The sequence below is a fragment of the Myodes glareolus genome, chromosome 10, assembly GCF_982192425.1.
Source record: "Myodes glareolus chromosome 10, mMyoGla1.1, whole genome shotgun sequence".
Taxonomy (NCBI): domain Eukaryota; kingdom Metazoa; phylum Chordata; class Mammalia; order Rodentia; family Cricetidae; genus Myodes; species Myodes glareolus.
Window position 1 is genome coordinate 22400624 of NC_142035.1, and position 16050 is coordinate 22416673.

The 16050-nt window shown below is 48.6% G+C and overlaps 1 protein-coding gene across 6 annotated transcripts in view; it reads right to left on the minus strand.

Moving 5' to 3' along the window:
* Nucleotides 1-340: 340 nt before the first annotated feature.
* Nucleotides 341-16050, minus strand: part of Dlgap4 (DLG associated protein 4) — a 149299-nt gene continuing 133589 nt past the window's right edge. For 4 of the 6 annotated variants that reach the window (XM_085697139.2, XM_085697141.2, XM_085697140.2 and 1 more), the window contains 6 exons: nt 15530-15891; nt 13168-13256; nt 12241-12653; nt 3998-4089; nt 2837-2992; nt 341-2066 (listed from right to left, as the gene is read on the minus strand). In XM_085697139.2, coding sequence (XP_085553265.2) covers nt 1848-2066; nt 2837-2992; nt 3998-4089; nt 12241-12653; nt 13168-13256; nt 15530-15891 — 1331 coding nt within the window. In that variant the 3' untranslated portion in view covers nt 341-1847. Of the gene's footprint in view, nt 2067-2765; nt 2993-3997; nt 4090-12240; nt 12654-13167; nt 13257-13485; nt 13566-15529; nt 15892-16050 lie in introns of all 6 variants that reach the window. The other 2 variants (XM_085697142.2, XM_085697143.2) reach the window with 2 other exon arrangements.

Consider the following 16050-nt stretch of genomic DNA (forward strand, 5'->3'; position numbering starts at 1 on the left):
TTTCTCCTTGCTTCTGTAGTGGTACCTATGAGGGAAGTGTGTTGTGCCGATGGACAGGTCTTTGCCTCCTCGCTTCTGCGGTGGTACCCACGAAGGAAGTGTGTTGTTCCGATGCTCCGGAACCGAATACTGCATCGATGCCTTAGAACACTGAGCCTCAGCTGACTGCCCAGGTTCACAGAGAAAGTACTCGACAGCTGAAGTTAACCGATGCCCTCCAGACAGCTTCTCTCCTAAGAGCTGCCTTTTGGGAGGGGACCTAGCTGGGTTTCCTGGCAGCATCTGCTGCCATACTCCTTAGCGCAGCCCAGCACACTACAATAATGCCATGAGCCCTTGGTACACGTTACCTCATTTATTCTCACAACATGCCTGTGAGGTAGGGAGGGGCAGGGACTGACCCCATTTTACAGAGGAGGAAGTTGAGGCACACAGAGGTCAAGTGACTTGCCCAAGGTCACAGAGGGGGCGGCCAAGCTGGAACAGGCCCCCAGAGCAGGCCTTGCTTCACCTGGGGGACCCCTGCAGCATGCGCCAGATAAGATGATGTCCCTGGTGCCCTTGAGCCATCCCACAGCATGGAACAACCCCCAGTATGCCAAACTGCCTGCTGGGTCTGGCCCCCTCCAGGCGGCCTGACCCAGCCTTGCCCTCCCCATCCTGCTCTGTGGGCCCAGGCCTTTGCAGCTCAGGGCTCAGAACACCTTGGGAATAGGGGTACAGGAGTGGGGGACAGGGGAGATTGGGATGAAAGTTACAACAGAATAAAAAAACTGTAGAGGCTGGGCTGATGGGTTGGGTGGACAACCAAAAAAGGGAGGCTGCTTACACACAAGGTCTATTTTTACACACACTTGTACACACACCTAGATATAGTACATGTAAAAATATATGCTATTCACACACCTGCCTCCTGCAGGTACCCCGAGAGCCGATGGCAGCGGCGCTGGTGGGCTTGGGTGAGCAGATGGGCGTTTATTAAATATACACTCTAAGGTCTATGTGCATATGTACACATACGTACAGACACCGCCACCTGCCCCGGGGGGAGTGGGGGGAGTGGACGAAGGTGCGGCCAAGGACAGACAACCCCCTGGAAGCCACTTGGGAGTCCTAAATTTTCTTTTGCTGAAGAAAGGGGCTGGAGCATGGTAACCATGGCTCCCCCAACATGTGCTCCAAGGACCAGCACTTTCCTCGTCTGCTCAGAGGCCAGTCCAGCCGGACACTGCCGAGGCAGCTGGATGGCAGCGGAGGACAGGCACCCATCTGTGTGCGCGGGCCGACAGTGTGTGAGCACTTGGCGGGGAGGGTGGGGAGAGGGAGGAATGCTGCCCGTCTCTTTTTGTCCTCTATGCCTCAGCCCCAAAGGGTGTGAACCAGAAAGCCACTGGCCACGATGGTGACCCCTGTGTGAGCTCTGAAGGGAAAGGAAAATCTGTGGGATGTTGGGAAGGGAGGGACATGGCAGGGGCCCAAGGCTGCCTTGGACTATCGTCGTCTTGTAAACAAGCTAATTCTCAGCAGACAGAGCAAGTAAAAAGGCTGCAAACTGGAGGCCAGGCCCGGGCTGCCCAAGTTGTCTTCTGGTCCGCCGTGACAGCCCAAAGGAAAAAGGGTCTAGATTGTGGTTTTTGATTTTTTAAAATTTTTTTGTGAGTCAAGTCTTCATAACCTAAAGCTTAGAGGGACCCAGAAAAGCCACATTGTGAGCCCTTGTTTGTGTCAATTGGAAAGTTGGCTCAGGGTCTCTAGAGATAATAACCATACTAAAGGGTGAGAAAACGCTGTTCCATTTGCATTGAGTTTTTAATGATTTAAAATTGAGTGCTTTCTCCTTTGTGGCCTTAGAGCCTGGTCTGGGCCTCAGGGACATAAATCTCGATGCTGTCCGCACTCTCTGTGGCTGAGTTCTGCCGCACAGATGCTGCTCGCTTGGCTGCCAGGAGTCTCTTTCTGGCCTCCTGACGCTGCTTGTCCCCCGCGTCTGAGGCTTTGTCGCGGCTCATTGCCGCCTTGGATTTGGCTGGCTTCTTCGGAACTGGAGGAGGTGGTTTCTTCTCTTCCTTTAGTGAGACAGCGAGGAGGAAACAAAAATAAAATAAAGGTGCCACGTTTTGTGTGGCACTGGCCCTTACTAAATGCAAGCAGCTGGCATTGCCCCACCCCGCATCTCCAAACCAGACTGGCACAAGCAACACATATTAGAATCTGAAAGCCACAGAAGCAATGATAGTGGGAGTAGCACAGGGCTTAGGAGCAAAAGCAAGCTTAAGACTTAGAATGTTCTAGCAGAAGAGGACAATCCCACCTGCTCCCACCCTTTCTTTGAACCACTAGGAGGAACCCAAGACAGATACAGCCAAAGTAGTGACTTTAACTGTCCTTCTATCCCATTATATTTCACATGCTGTCCTTGCGTGAGAACTCACCAGGGGTCCAACATGACAGGCCCCTGGGCTCCACTGCTCTACAGAAGGCCATCTAAGCTTCACAGAAGCATAGCTGCCACAAGGAGGCAGAACTGGAGCCAGACCCCAGTGCTCCTGGCAGCAGGGTCCCAGAAGGGCCATTCTGCCTTTTCTACTAGCACTGGTGACCCCCTTTTACTAGACATGCAGAGCACAATGGCATGCTTTGGGGACAGCCTCCACTATACAGCGAGCAGCATGCTGGACGGATGCCAGGCATGGACCCCGCAAAGTGATGGACGTGAGCCCCAGCTCAAAGACGACACAGGGAGAAGGGAGCCAAGCAGCACTGACCGATGTGGGCAGCGTTATTGCCGACCAGGAATTTGTCCCTGGACTTCCCCTCCGCACTGCTCCATGCTCACCTTCCTCTTCTCGGGGGTTTCCACCAGCTGCCAGCTGTTGGCCTTGAGGTGGTAGAGCTCATCAAACTTCATGCTGATGTCCTCAATGGACAGCTGCAGCAGGTCCCAGAACCCTGCCAGGTCCTGGGCTGTTGGACGGGGGTTGGCATCAGGGTTCTGTGGGGCAGATGGGGGTCAGTGGGGCAGCAAGGCAGAATCCATCTTATCTCCCCCATCACACATATGGGCCTCTGGCCATGGCACTGGGTGTGACTCTGAGAAGGGCCAGACCAGATCTGTGAGTGAATGAAGACAGCTCTGGTCATGGCCAGTGCCAATGGTAGGGATCACTGGGAGCAGTTTCATCATGACTAGGCCCTGCACAGACATGTGACTGAACATTGCTAGGATCACTACTACAGGGCTGTGGTAAGGAAGGCACGTGTTCTCTTGTGCTAGGCAGGTCAAGTTCTCTCTCTCTCCTCTCTCTCTCCGTCTCTCTCTCTCTCTGTCTCTCTCTCTCTCTTTTTTTTGGTTTTTCAAGACAGGGTTTCTCTGCAGCTTTGGAGCCTTGTCCTGGAACTCACTCTGTAGACCAGGCTGATAAACTCAGAGATCCACTTGTTGGGATTGAAGGTGTGTGCCACCACAGCCTGGCTCAAGTTCTCATTATAGGGTGGTCCGTTCTTGAGCAGTGTTTCCAGGGAGGTAGGAAGAAGGCAGGCCCAAGCCCGCTGTGATCATGGCCCTGGGGACTTGGGAACTCATGCTCCCCATCTGTTGAAGGGACTCTAATCCTGGGACAGGCTGTCCGGGACTCAGCTTCTGGCCCTAGGGCAGGCAGGGCTGAAATGAGCAAGGGAGAAGGAGACCCACCTGGCACAGGGGTAAGATTTTAGGTCTAACCTTCAGCAGCCTCTTGGATATAGGATGGACTAAATATAAGACAGGCCCAAGTGGTCAGCTGACTTACACTCTCATGTGGTTGTTTTATACCAGGTTTAATGCTATTTCTGGAGAACTGCCTCAGCCCTTCCTATACTGGGCATGGTGTGTACTGCCGCCATCTTTATAGTGCCACGAGGGCAGCACCTCCTCTGTGCAGAGGTCACAGGCTACAAGGGGCTCCCTGGACAGGGCAGCCAAGGGTTGGCCGGAAGCCCTGTAGGTAGAGTCACTCACCAAGTTCTGCTCACAGAGGCCCCGGAACTGCTGGAATTTCTGGGACATCAGGAGTTGGGCGCTGCCCACAGCACTGAGGACTTTTCCTAAGACTGAGAGAGGTAGAGAAAGCAGCTTAGCATACATGGTGGTGCTGGACAGGTGCCAGGCATGGACATACGGAAGGCAGGACTAGGGTCATGTGCATGTGCGTGTGTGTATGTATATAATATACATAAAGCTAATGGGCTCTTATTTATACACTAACCCTCTGTTTATTTTTTGGTTGTTGTTTTTTTTTGTTTGTTTTTTTAAGACAGCTTCTCCATTTAGACCTGGAACTTGCTTTGTAGACCAGGCTGGTCTCAAACTCACAGAAATCCATCTGCTTCTGTCTTCCAAAGGTTGGGACTAAAGGCGTGCATCACCACTACCTGGCTAACCAATTCTTATGATGGAAAATGTAAACAGATGAGGGCAGTGCTAGTCATCCCAGCACTCAGGAGACAGAGGCAAGGGTCAAGGGTTTGAGGCCGTTCTGGTTCTGAGAGACCTTGCCTTATAGACAGTCAGAAGAAAGCTGGGCATAGTGGCTCACACTGTTAATCTCAGCACTTGGAGGCAGAGACTTTATTTGCTGCAGTCAGAACCTTATCCCCATTTCTAAGGAAATGTTATAGCACTAAATTAAAAGCAGCTTAAATGGGAAATTTTTTTCAAAAGAAACGTAAATTATCACGGACTCAAGAAGAAATAGAGAGGGGCTGTAGAGATGGCTCAGTGGGTCATATATGCACTTGTCATATATGCCTAATGACCCGAGTTCCAGCCCTGGAACCCGTGTAAAGATGGAAGGAGAGTGGACTCCACCAAGTGCCTTCTGACCTCCATACCTTCCTTATCACATACACAAACACTCAATACTTTAAGTACTTTTTAGTAAGAAATTAAGAAAAAATGGAGGATGCTATCTTAGCACTTTGGGATGGAGAACCAGAAGCTAGTCTGGAGACAGCAACACTGTTTAAAACAAATGGAGACAGAGATCTCTGAGTTTGAAGCCAGCCTAGTCTATAGTATGAGTTCCAGGACAGCCAGGGCTACACAGAGAAACTCTCTTGAAAAACAAAAAAGCCCACAATAAAACAAGCTACTATATAAATGCTAGGGACCGACCCCAGGTCCTTTGGGTAGAGCCGTCAGTGCTCTTAACCTCTGAGTGTCTGTCCAGTCTCTACCTGTGATGGTTACATGGGAGACTAAGGCAGGATCACAAATTCAAGGCTTGCCACAAAAGCAGTGGCTAAAAAGCAGTGGCTAAATAGGTAGAGGTTTCTTTGAGGGGTGATTAAAATATTGTATATTATGTAGTAATGACATCTAGATGACCTTATAAATAAGGCTTCATGAATTGTATATGAAAAAGTGGTGCATACCTTTAATCCTAGCACTTGAGACAGAGGCAGGAGGATCAGAGTTTGTCTCAAAAACAAGCAAAAAAAAAAAAAAAAGCAAAAACAGGGTTTATAAAATGGCACGGTGGGTAAAGTCTTGCTACATGTCCTCTGATCTCTGCAGCTGTGCCTCCTTCAACACACACACACAAAGGGAAATCAGAATTTTAAGGGCATGTGTTGGGACAAACTCAACCTTTTATAGCAAGTAGTATACATAAACATGTCCAAAGTGTGCAGCACTTACACTGAAAACAAGGTTATCATGAGACAGCCCTTTGGATTCATAGGCGCCATCCCAGCTAGATTCCCACGCTTAGCTTCACTGGGTAGTGCCTGGAGATTTTGGTCCTCCATGCACCCCATCACCTACCTGGCTGTGTCAACACCTATTCCTCACTCAGGGTTGATGGGCTTGTTCCCACCTGCCACCTCTTCCAGATGCAGCCTGCCTCCCTCCTGGTGGAGCAGCTGTTGTGTTCTCTACCAGGCACACGTTTCATGTTCTGCACCTACCCGAGCACACCCTGGCACTGCTGTTTGCTCCTACATGACTCCCTTTCTCTAACATGGGTGCTCAGAACAGACATGCTCACAATGCCCTTGGCCTAGATCCTTTTCTTCTCTCTTATTGTCACCGTTAACCAAAAAGCTCTTCAAGGACTCATGTTAGCAGTACTAACTAACTGTTAGTACTAACTAGCAACTGTCACTAACAGGACCACAGATGTTCTCACCACTTGCAGAGGCTTCAGTTGTCAGCACTGAAACTTTATGGTTACCATGACTTCAAACTGATAGCAACCATACAATAACTGATGGATCTTGTTCCTGCCTTAAACAAATACATGCTACTATAAGTTTAATATTGAGACAAGGTCTCATTAAATGGTGCAAGCTGGTCTTGAACTAACTCCAGAGTTCTGCCTCAGCCTCCTAGGTGACAGCATTACAGACATGTGCCATGTTCAGTCTCGACAACGGCACATTAGCCTAATTAACTTCCTTTGTAATTGTACTATAATTTAAAAAATTTATGTGTGTGTGACTGAGTTGTATGTGTACCATGGACATTCACTGGATCCTTGGAACTGGAGTTACAGATGGTTATGAGCTGTCATGTGGGTGCTAGGAACCAAACCTAGGTCCTGGGGACTGGAGAGATGGCGTTGTAAGCTGAAATAAACCCTTTTCTTCCTAAGCTGCTTTTGGTCAGAGTTTTATCACAGCAATAGAAATCCTATCCTAAGAGTCATTATAAAAACAGGCAAAGGAGCCATGTGTGATGTTGCCCATCTTTAGTTCACTCAAGATGTGAATACAACATCAGTCTGGGCTACTGTCAGATCCTGTCTCAAAACAGAATTAGTGAGCTGGTGCAATGGTTCAGTTGTTGAAGGTGCTTTGGTTCCTAGATTGCTGACCTGAGTTCAATCCCCAGGACCTATGTATGGTGGGAGATGAACCCACTCCTTCAAATTGTCTTTTGGCACACGCCCCCTTCTCCATGCATAAATAAATGTAATTTTAAAAATTAGGTGAAGTAATGAAGGGGGACAGCCCAACATCAACCCCTGACCTCCACATGTGTGCACACAGGGTAAGTGCACCTGCAGCAAACCACATACACACACAGAAGCAAGTTTTATGTTACATATATTTTGCTATAGTAAGATTATGAAAAAGGGCTAGAGAGAGAAATGAAAGCCAGCAATTCTGTTCCTTGGGATATACTAAAAAGAACTGAAAAACAAGTATTTAAATAAATATTATTAGAGAAGTCTTATGCTGGCACTTGAAATTATTTCTTCATTGCTATTACCAACAACACACCTGTTGTCAACAGGACTTCTGTTATTTTTGTTGGTCTGATATTTTCACTCATGCAATGTGCTTGTGCAAACTCTAAGAGGTATATTTCCCCCTTTTTCCTTCTGTTCTGTGTGTGTGGTGCTGGGGATCAAGATTTCATTCAGGCTGAACAAGTGCTCTACTTGTTCTACTGAGCTACACCCCCAGTCCACTTTCCTTTTCCTTAAGTTTCTTGATGGACTTAAATATTACTATGAGGTCAACAACAGCTCTGTCCTCACCGACAAGCTATTTTAAATAGGAATAAACTAACTAAAGTTCATGGACATCCCAGAAAAACCTCCAATCCTAAAGAGAAATAGAAGAAAAGAAACCTAAATTAGAAATAAAGGCAATGCAGGTAACATAGGAAAGTAGATATATATAAATGTCTCAGAAGGAAAGGAGATGCTATACTCATCAATCAAGGGTAAAATCTTACGAAGAAATGAGCCTGCTGGTTAGTCATATAAGCATATGATGGACGGCCTGAATATACTAATGTCAACAGAGTTCTCTAGTAAAGAAAACAAAAACCCAGTAAGCAGGCCAGATATGGTGGCTTCACACCTATAATCCCAGCACTTTGAGAGGTAGAGGCAGGTGGATCTCTTGTGAGTTTAAAGATAGCCTGGTCTAAGAAAAACCCCATAAGCACCTATGAAGATATCATCAACATTACTAGTCACCGTGGAAATATACCAAAACCACAGTGAGCTGTCACAACCACTAACATGGCTACCACATAAAAGTACTGGGAAAGGGTCAGGTGGTGGTGGTGCATGCCTTTAATCCCAGCACTCGGGAGGCAGGGACATGCAGATCTCTGTGAGTTCGAGGCCACCCTGGTCTACAAGAGCTAGTTCCAGGATAAGCTCCAAAGCTACAAAGAAACCCTGTTTCAACCCCCTCCCTGCCAAAAAAAGAAAAGAAAAAGAAACAAAAGTATTGGGAGAGGCAAGCTGGCAGACTTGCAGAAATAAAGCCAGGCTGCCTGGATACGGGTCAGTCTGAGAAGGCCCTTGATATACCGAGATGGTACAGCAGCAAATGGGTGACACAAAAGAGGTCCTGAAGCATCTTCTCTTCCAGATGGCCATGACTGCAGAGTAGGGTTCACTCTGGCAGGATGACAACATTCACAGAAGCACACAAAATCTACACCTTAGTCAAATTCTGTGATCATGAAGAGACAGCACTTGAGAGGCACAGGCAGGAAGAGCGGCATACTAAGTTCTAGGCAAGTTTAAAAAAAAAGGCTGGTAGTGGTGGCACACAATCCCAGCACCGAGAGGCAAAGGCAGGAGGATCTCTGTGAGTTTGAGGCCAGCCTTGTCTACAAAGCAAGTGTCTGGAGAACCAGGGCTACACAGAGAAACCCTGTCTCAATAAACTAAAACAAAACAAAAATATTAGAGAGGCAAAGCAAGCAAGATGACCACAAATTCCCACCTGTACTATACAGTGAGAATCTGTCTAAATAAATAACTTAAAAAGGTACCAGGAAATGAGAAGCTTCATATACAGCTGCCTTGGAGAATAGTTTAGCTTACTCTAAAAAAGTTGAGCAATTTCATTACTGGGTATATATACACAAAGAATGAGTACAGACTCACACTAAAATTGTACATCAGTGTTCACTGTAGCACTAGTCATAAAAGTCTTCAAACAGAAATGATCCAAATGCCTACCAACTGATGTACTGCATAAATAAGATGTAGTACATCCATAAAAATGGACCATTTATTTGGCAACACAAAGGAGCGAAGTACTGGTATACGCCACAACACGGGTAAACCTTAGTGGTGGCCTGAGTGACTAGGTGTGAGTGTGGGTTATTACTTCAAAAGGACTGATTTTATAGTACGTAAGTTGTATCTCAATACGGCTCAGGGCCGGGGTATGAGTTGGTGGAGGTAATACTAAGTAACTAAAGCAATTGAGAAATGAAAGAAATAAAAAATTGCAAAGAGACATGGAAAAGACAATACATGCTGCAGAGAGAAGAAAAGCAAAGTATGGTGGTGCTTTCCTGTGGTCCTGGACTTGGTAGGCTAAAAGAGGAGGCAAGTTTGAGCCTAGCTACTTGTAGCTACTTGGCTACATACTGAGTTCAAAGCTAGCTTGGGCTACAAAGCAAACTTTGGGAGGAGAAAGAAAAGGTGAGCTATCAACCCAGTAACTCTGACACCTGACAAGAATTTCAAGGAGAAAGAAACAGAACAAATACAAGTGAGAAAGAAAGGCGTGGTCGTCTGCCTTTTTTTTTTTTTTTTGAGAGATATCTCACTCTGCAATCCACGTTAGCCTCACTCTTTAGTAATACCCCTGGCCTCTGCCTCGAGTGCTTGAGTCATGGCATATGTTACCACACTCCATGTTTTTGCTTTATGGAGATAGACAGTGTCTCTGGGTAGTTGTGCCAGCTGGAATTAACTGTCTGCTTTATAGACTGTAGAATCACCAGGAAGATGGGCCTTTGGGCATGGTGTGGGGGTTTATCTGGACTTTTGTTTAAGAGACCCACCCACTATGGGTAAGCCATTCCCTGGGTGGGGTTCTGGATTAACAAGTGGAGAAAAACTGAGCAGCAGCAAGCATCCATGACTCTGTTCCTGATGTGCAGAAGCCAGTCGCTGCAAGCCCCTGACTTCCTTTCACAATGGACCGTGCTCTGGAAGTGTGAGTCAGCGTAAATAAATCCTTTCTCCTTTAAGTTGCTTTTGTCATTTTTTTTAAAATTTTGTTTTGTTTTGCTTTTTTGAGACAGGGTCTTACTATGAAGCTCTGGCTGGCCTTGAAATTACCATCTACTAACCTCAAATTCACAGAGATTCACTTGCCTCTGCCTCCCAAATGCATTTGGGCATTAATTACTTTGTTTTGCTACATTTGCTTATTTTCTGTGTGTGGGTGTGCACATCAGTGGGTCTGTATGTCATGGCACATGTGTGGCAATCAGAGGGCAACGTGTAGGAGTAAGCTCTTTCCTTCTACTGTGTGAGTCTTGGATTACACGCCAGTTGTTAGAATCAGTGGCAAGTGTCATTACCTGGTGAGCCATCTTGTCAGCCCTTGTCAGAGTATTTCCTCATAGCCAAAAGAAAAAGAAACTACAACAGCGGTCCAGACTGGCCTCAAATTCAAGGTGACCCTCCTGACCTCTCACGTGACTCTCTGCTTCTCACATGCTGGTATTACTGTGCATCATTATTCCTGTCTACATCTGTTTTTCCTTTCTTTTTAAAATTAATATAAGACTAGTTCTATGGACTATTGTATTAATAGTCTATATTAAAATTAATATAAGACTAGTTCTTGAAGACTAAGTCTTCAAGTCAGGCATGCACAGTTAACTATTAGCAAAACAACAAATGAGATCTATTTCATGCATATTGCTAAGAGGCTTCACCAGAAAGTAAAGATCCTAAAAGCTTTCAGGGATAAAGTCCAGGGGCAGAGAAGCAGGATGGTTTTGAACTTTTCATCACAAGCAATGGAAGCCCACACAATGCTTCTAAGGTTCTGAGAGAACATGATCCTAGTCATCACACTTCAGTTTCTGCATTGTTACACACATGCGCACACACACTGTATTAGTCTCAACTTTACACCTGAACTGTGGGCTCTGAAGGACATACTGAGCATCTAGAAAGTGCTCTCAGAATAAAGTTTAGTCCAGAAAAGTGGGACAAAGACCATGCAGTCAGCATGCAGTCAGAGTGAAGCACCCTGGGGAAGAGCCAAGGGCAGTGCTGAAGAACAGGAGAAGGCCTGTAGCTGGAAACAGACGCAGAGAACATGGCTAGGCCCAAGCAAGACAAGGGAACCAGGAAAAGTAGAAAACCCTAAGAAATCAATACTTAGTGACTTCATTTTAGAGAGAAACTGAACACAATCAGGCTGCAAAGAAGAAATGTGCAGAACAGGCCAGGGCACGGCCACTGGAGCACAAGCTGGCTGCCTTCTGTCAGACACTTGGGGCTCTCTGATCTCTGCCACTAGTTTGATTTTTTAAAGGTGCATCCTTATTAAATGTATCAGGTACACACCTCACACAACTCGAGTTCCCTGCCCCAAGGTGGGTGTGACATCAAAGCTGGGAACAGGCACAAAGAACAGTAAAAACAGACTCTACCAGAGCCCTCTGAATCATCAAAGGTGTCCTCAGAATATATCATCAGGGCCACTGGAACAACCTATCTGCACTCTGAAGATCTGTCCTTCCTGAATCTTTAGTTAGGAACCAATTGGGAAGCTAAGCTCTGGCAGAACTTGGTCAGTACAGGGTGATGGCCTAAAGATTCCTAGAGGCTGCCTCCAACTGCCAGGCCCTGACTCAGGTTCCCTGAATACCATCAGTCCCTTCCCCATTATTCCCTTCTGTTTTGGTAGTGCTAGTGGATGAACCCAGGGCCTCCTAATGCCAGCTCAGCACCACTGCAGGCAATCCTTGCCAGAGGCCATTTCTTAGCTTCTTTCTTTTTAAGTATGCACAGTATTGACAGAAACTAAGTGGAAAAGCAGAAACTTCTGTCTCTGCATTTATAGTTTCCTCCTGCTGAGGCCAGGTAAGATGGTTGTACCTGGTGGGCAGTAAGCACTCAATAAAGAGCTGGGAAGGTATAATTAGGGTGGCAGCTTTGTGTTCAGCACTTCCTCAGGGCCTTTCCACTAATTACCACAGTCAGTCCTCACAAGGTGCTTACATAGCTAGAGATGAAGATCAGAAACAGGTGACTGAGCTGGGATCCTGTGCTGCTGAGTCCACAGCCTGCACAACAGGCAGCTACCATCACAATAATGTTCATAAGGGGAGGTCAGGTTAGGCAGAGGAAAGAATGAACATCCAGAGGCAAGCTCACAAAAAAGGCCCAAGCACAGAGCCTATGCTCCCCCCAGAAGCTCTAAGGCTTGCTTGACACCAGATACCCAGGGGATCACCCTTGTAAGACCCACCTTCTTCAGAGAGGTTGTTCTCTTTGGTCTCCTTGTCCATCTGGCAGCACCAGCCTTCCAGTCTCTCTGTTTCTGCCTGAAGGAGCTTCAGGAACCAGTAGCCATCCCTGCGGCAGGCCCCAGGCTGGGCTGGCTCTGCTGGGGAGCTGGAGGAGGTCTCCAGCCAAGGGTCAGGTGGGGGCAGCGAAGACGCCTCCAGGGCAGGGTCGCTGTTATCTCCATAGGAGAGGTTGCGCTTGATTTGGGCAATCTTGGGGGCCTGTCGGGGGCCAGCATCAATGCTGATGGAATTGGGGTGTGGGGTACAGTCTGGGAGACTCCTCTCAGATGACTTACAGCTGGAGTCATTGGCATCCTGGGTATCGGAGTCAGTGTCCCGACGGGAGGACATGCTGTGAGAGGGGACGCTGCTTCTGTGGGGGGCAGGGTGGGGACAAGAAGGAGTGAGTCACCAAGAGGGTCAGAAACCAGCGGCCACCTGACCCGGACACACGGGGAGACAGAGAAACGGATGCATCATCTGCTCACCATGCGCCTGAAGCAGGTCCCACAGCCCCCCGCTCATTCTCTGCTCAGCCCTTGCCCACCCTGCCCATGCCCACACGCGCACACACACACAAGGACAAGGTCATAAGGTTGTCTGTTTACTGCAGTGGGGCTAGGAAGACCACCAACATCAGGGGAGCTGGGGGCTACAGCCCAGCCCAGGCTTGCTCCCCTTAGGGTGACTGGTCTCAGAGCAAGTGCTCATGTATCCACCCGCCTGCCCTGCCCAGCCCCCACACCTGAGCCACCACCCGCACCCACACCCAGCTTGGTTATTAGAAATCCAGCAAGGAGAAGTGGGTTAGGGAGAGCAGGAGAGGTGAGGGCGGAGGGAGGGAGAGGAGAGGGGAATAGCAGCCACCACACCTCTGTCCAACTTACCGCCAGTCGTCCTCTACCTGAACCCCGATGGACTGGAATTTGGTAGCGGGACTGGGCTCCTCTTTTGGCACTGGCTGAATGCAGTCAACCTTATTGAAGGACAACGACAGCAACGGCACGGAGACAAAGACAAGAATAAAAACAAACACCACACTTGCTGCTGAAATTCACATTAGTGGGACGACGCAAACAGACATGTGGACAGACAGACACGAGGCATGCAGACACTGCACGTGGGCCCAAGTAGGGCCAGATTAAGCCGGGCACTGCTCATTCGCGCAGAGGCGGGAGGGGATGGAGATGACTGGCTTTCCCTACTCTGAGGAGGGCGCCATCACATCGATCGCTTTGGGTCCGTTGTCCTCCGAGAGGTGGGAACCGCTCCTTCTAGTCCTCTCCTTTACACGATCAGAGAGAAAAAAAGGACGACGGGAGAGAACACACACAAAGCCACAGCCGTTATCTGGTGTAGTTGAAGCCGAGGGCTGTCTGGAGGCAAAGATAATTCCCCTAACCCTGCTGCAGCCTGGAAGGGGAACTGGTGAGCACCTGTACTCAGTGCCAATCACAGACAGCAGTTCTCAAACCCAGAACCCAGAGCCAGCGATGCTATGGGATCCTGTCCCTGGACTTGTCATACTTGCTTTGTAAAGGGGAGGAAATAAGACAACAGTCATGCCCTGGGCCCAATCATGGAGCAGTCAGCTAAGCCCACCCATCAAGGCTCCAATACAAGGGGGAGCTCACACTTGACCTGGGGTTTGAGGTGTCAATGTGGGAAGACAGTTTCAGGGGCTGGGGTTCTAGGCTCAGGGGTCAGAGAAGCATTTTGGAATAGGAATAAAGTCACTTTCTTTGGCAAGAGCCAGCTTGGGAAGCACAGCCATCTCCAAAGACAGTGAGTGAGAGCATGGGTGGAGTCAGGTGAAGGAGGTACTCAGAAGGCACTCAGAGTTCCTTCCCCAGTGTAACATTCTCATTAAAGGACTCAAAGCTTCTCCTGACCTTCTAAGAGGGGAAGAGAATCTGGTTTGGCCAACAAGGAGGTGGTCTTCCCAAACAAAGACATGGTGGTCAAAAAGGACCAAGGGTCAAATACTGGGCAACTTCTATGTTCAAAAGAGGCCATGGGGGGGAAGTGCTGGTACTCATGAAGAAACCCAGCTGAAAGCCAAGGGGATCTGTCCGACTTCCTTTTTGTACACGGTGGGGGGACGAACATGGAAGGCCATGGAGCAGTTTCTTGGGAACCCAGGTAAAGATAAGGAACTGTCTGCATTTTTTTGTTCTGTCCAGTCTCTCCTCTGCATCCCTCGCTCCTTTTACATTTTAGTGTTTTATCCTCAACCTGATCTCATCCACTTCCTCCTGTTGCTGAGAGACATTCCTGTAGCCCTAATGCTGCTGCACTACATCTCACCTTGTTGTCGACCCTCCTGCTGGCTTGGAAGTGCTCCTCCATTTCCCCACACCCCTCCCCTCACCTTCTACAGCTGGCCTTGCCTCCCTCATTGCCTTCTACTGTAGTCTGGAGGTCCAGCAGCTAGCAGAGGACTCTCTGGATTTGGATCAATTCTTGGAAACTGCAAGGCTGTGCTCAATTTGCCTCACTCAGCTAACAGAAGACAGACACCTGAAACGGGGTACTGCCAGGCAGTGGAAGGTGAGCTGGATACCATGGATGTAAGTATACAATGGATTTGGCTTCAAATGGAACTTGGGGTTTGGGCCTCAGGGCTGTCCCTGCCTATCTGGACCCTTTTTTATGAAGGGAGGCATAGAGACTGCCATCACACTTCTCACTTCACCATGGGTCTGGTGCTTTAAGAGACCTACCTGTCCCCAAGGCCTGAGTGGGCTCTGGGTCAAGTTCCCCTTGAACAACCCCCATGGCTCAAGGGCCCTGGTCCCAGGCTTCTAGCCCATCAGCGTCTATGCTCCACGATGCTCCCGCTGCCAAGCGGGGCCATGACTTCCGTATCGAGCTGACCTTGGATTAGAGAACTGTTAAACCAGCCCCACCTCCCATAGATTGTCTGGCAGGGCAAAGGATGAAGTGGACAGACAGACAGTGGACAGCAAACAGTGTACAGGAGCTTGCTGGCTGAGTGTAACTACATTCACTGGGACAACCCATTGGAGGATCGGAAACATGTCCACAGCTATGGACCCACAGCATGGGTGGCTGGACACAAGCGAGTGTGGCTACAAGCAAAATTTAGTTGGGCAGTTTGGGACGGGTGCCCCCGAATAGACAGACAAAACACTTCTTCCCGGGAGACCTAGTGGGCCTCCACTAGATGTAATTACACACAGGCCGGTGCACAGAGTGGACGGAAGACAATGCAAAAAGGACCCCTACTTGTATTCCTATCGACGACAGTTTCCTTTTGGGGATGGCCTCGGAATGGGACTCAGAGCTCGTCAGTGTCCCTTGTTCACTCTTCAGAGCTGCATGCTTAGGGGGTGGCTCTGGAGCTTCAGGGCCTGGGCTGATTCCACCACGTGTCACGCTGGGTGGTCGGGTACTGCTGTCCAGGCTATCTGATGAGTTGCTCAAGCCAGACTGGCTTGTCACTTCACTCTTGTGGTCTTGACTGTCCAGGTAGGTGTCCTGAGCAGACTCAGTACTGCTCTGGACAGTGACTGAGATGAACGGCTTTGATGTAGTACGTGGAGGGACCGGCGGTGGGGTCTTCTTATAAGCCACGAGGCATGATGAACCTGCAGATGGGCGAGAAGAGGGCAAGATGAAGGTGAAGCCTCTAACCCGTAGAGGTCCTGCCAGACTTGGCCAAGTTCTGACCTTACCAGAGGATTCTGAAGCAAGAGAGTGAGAGTCATACACAGCAATGACCAATATAGGTGCATAGGTCCTGTTTA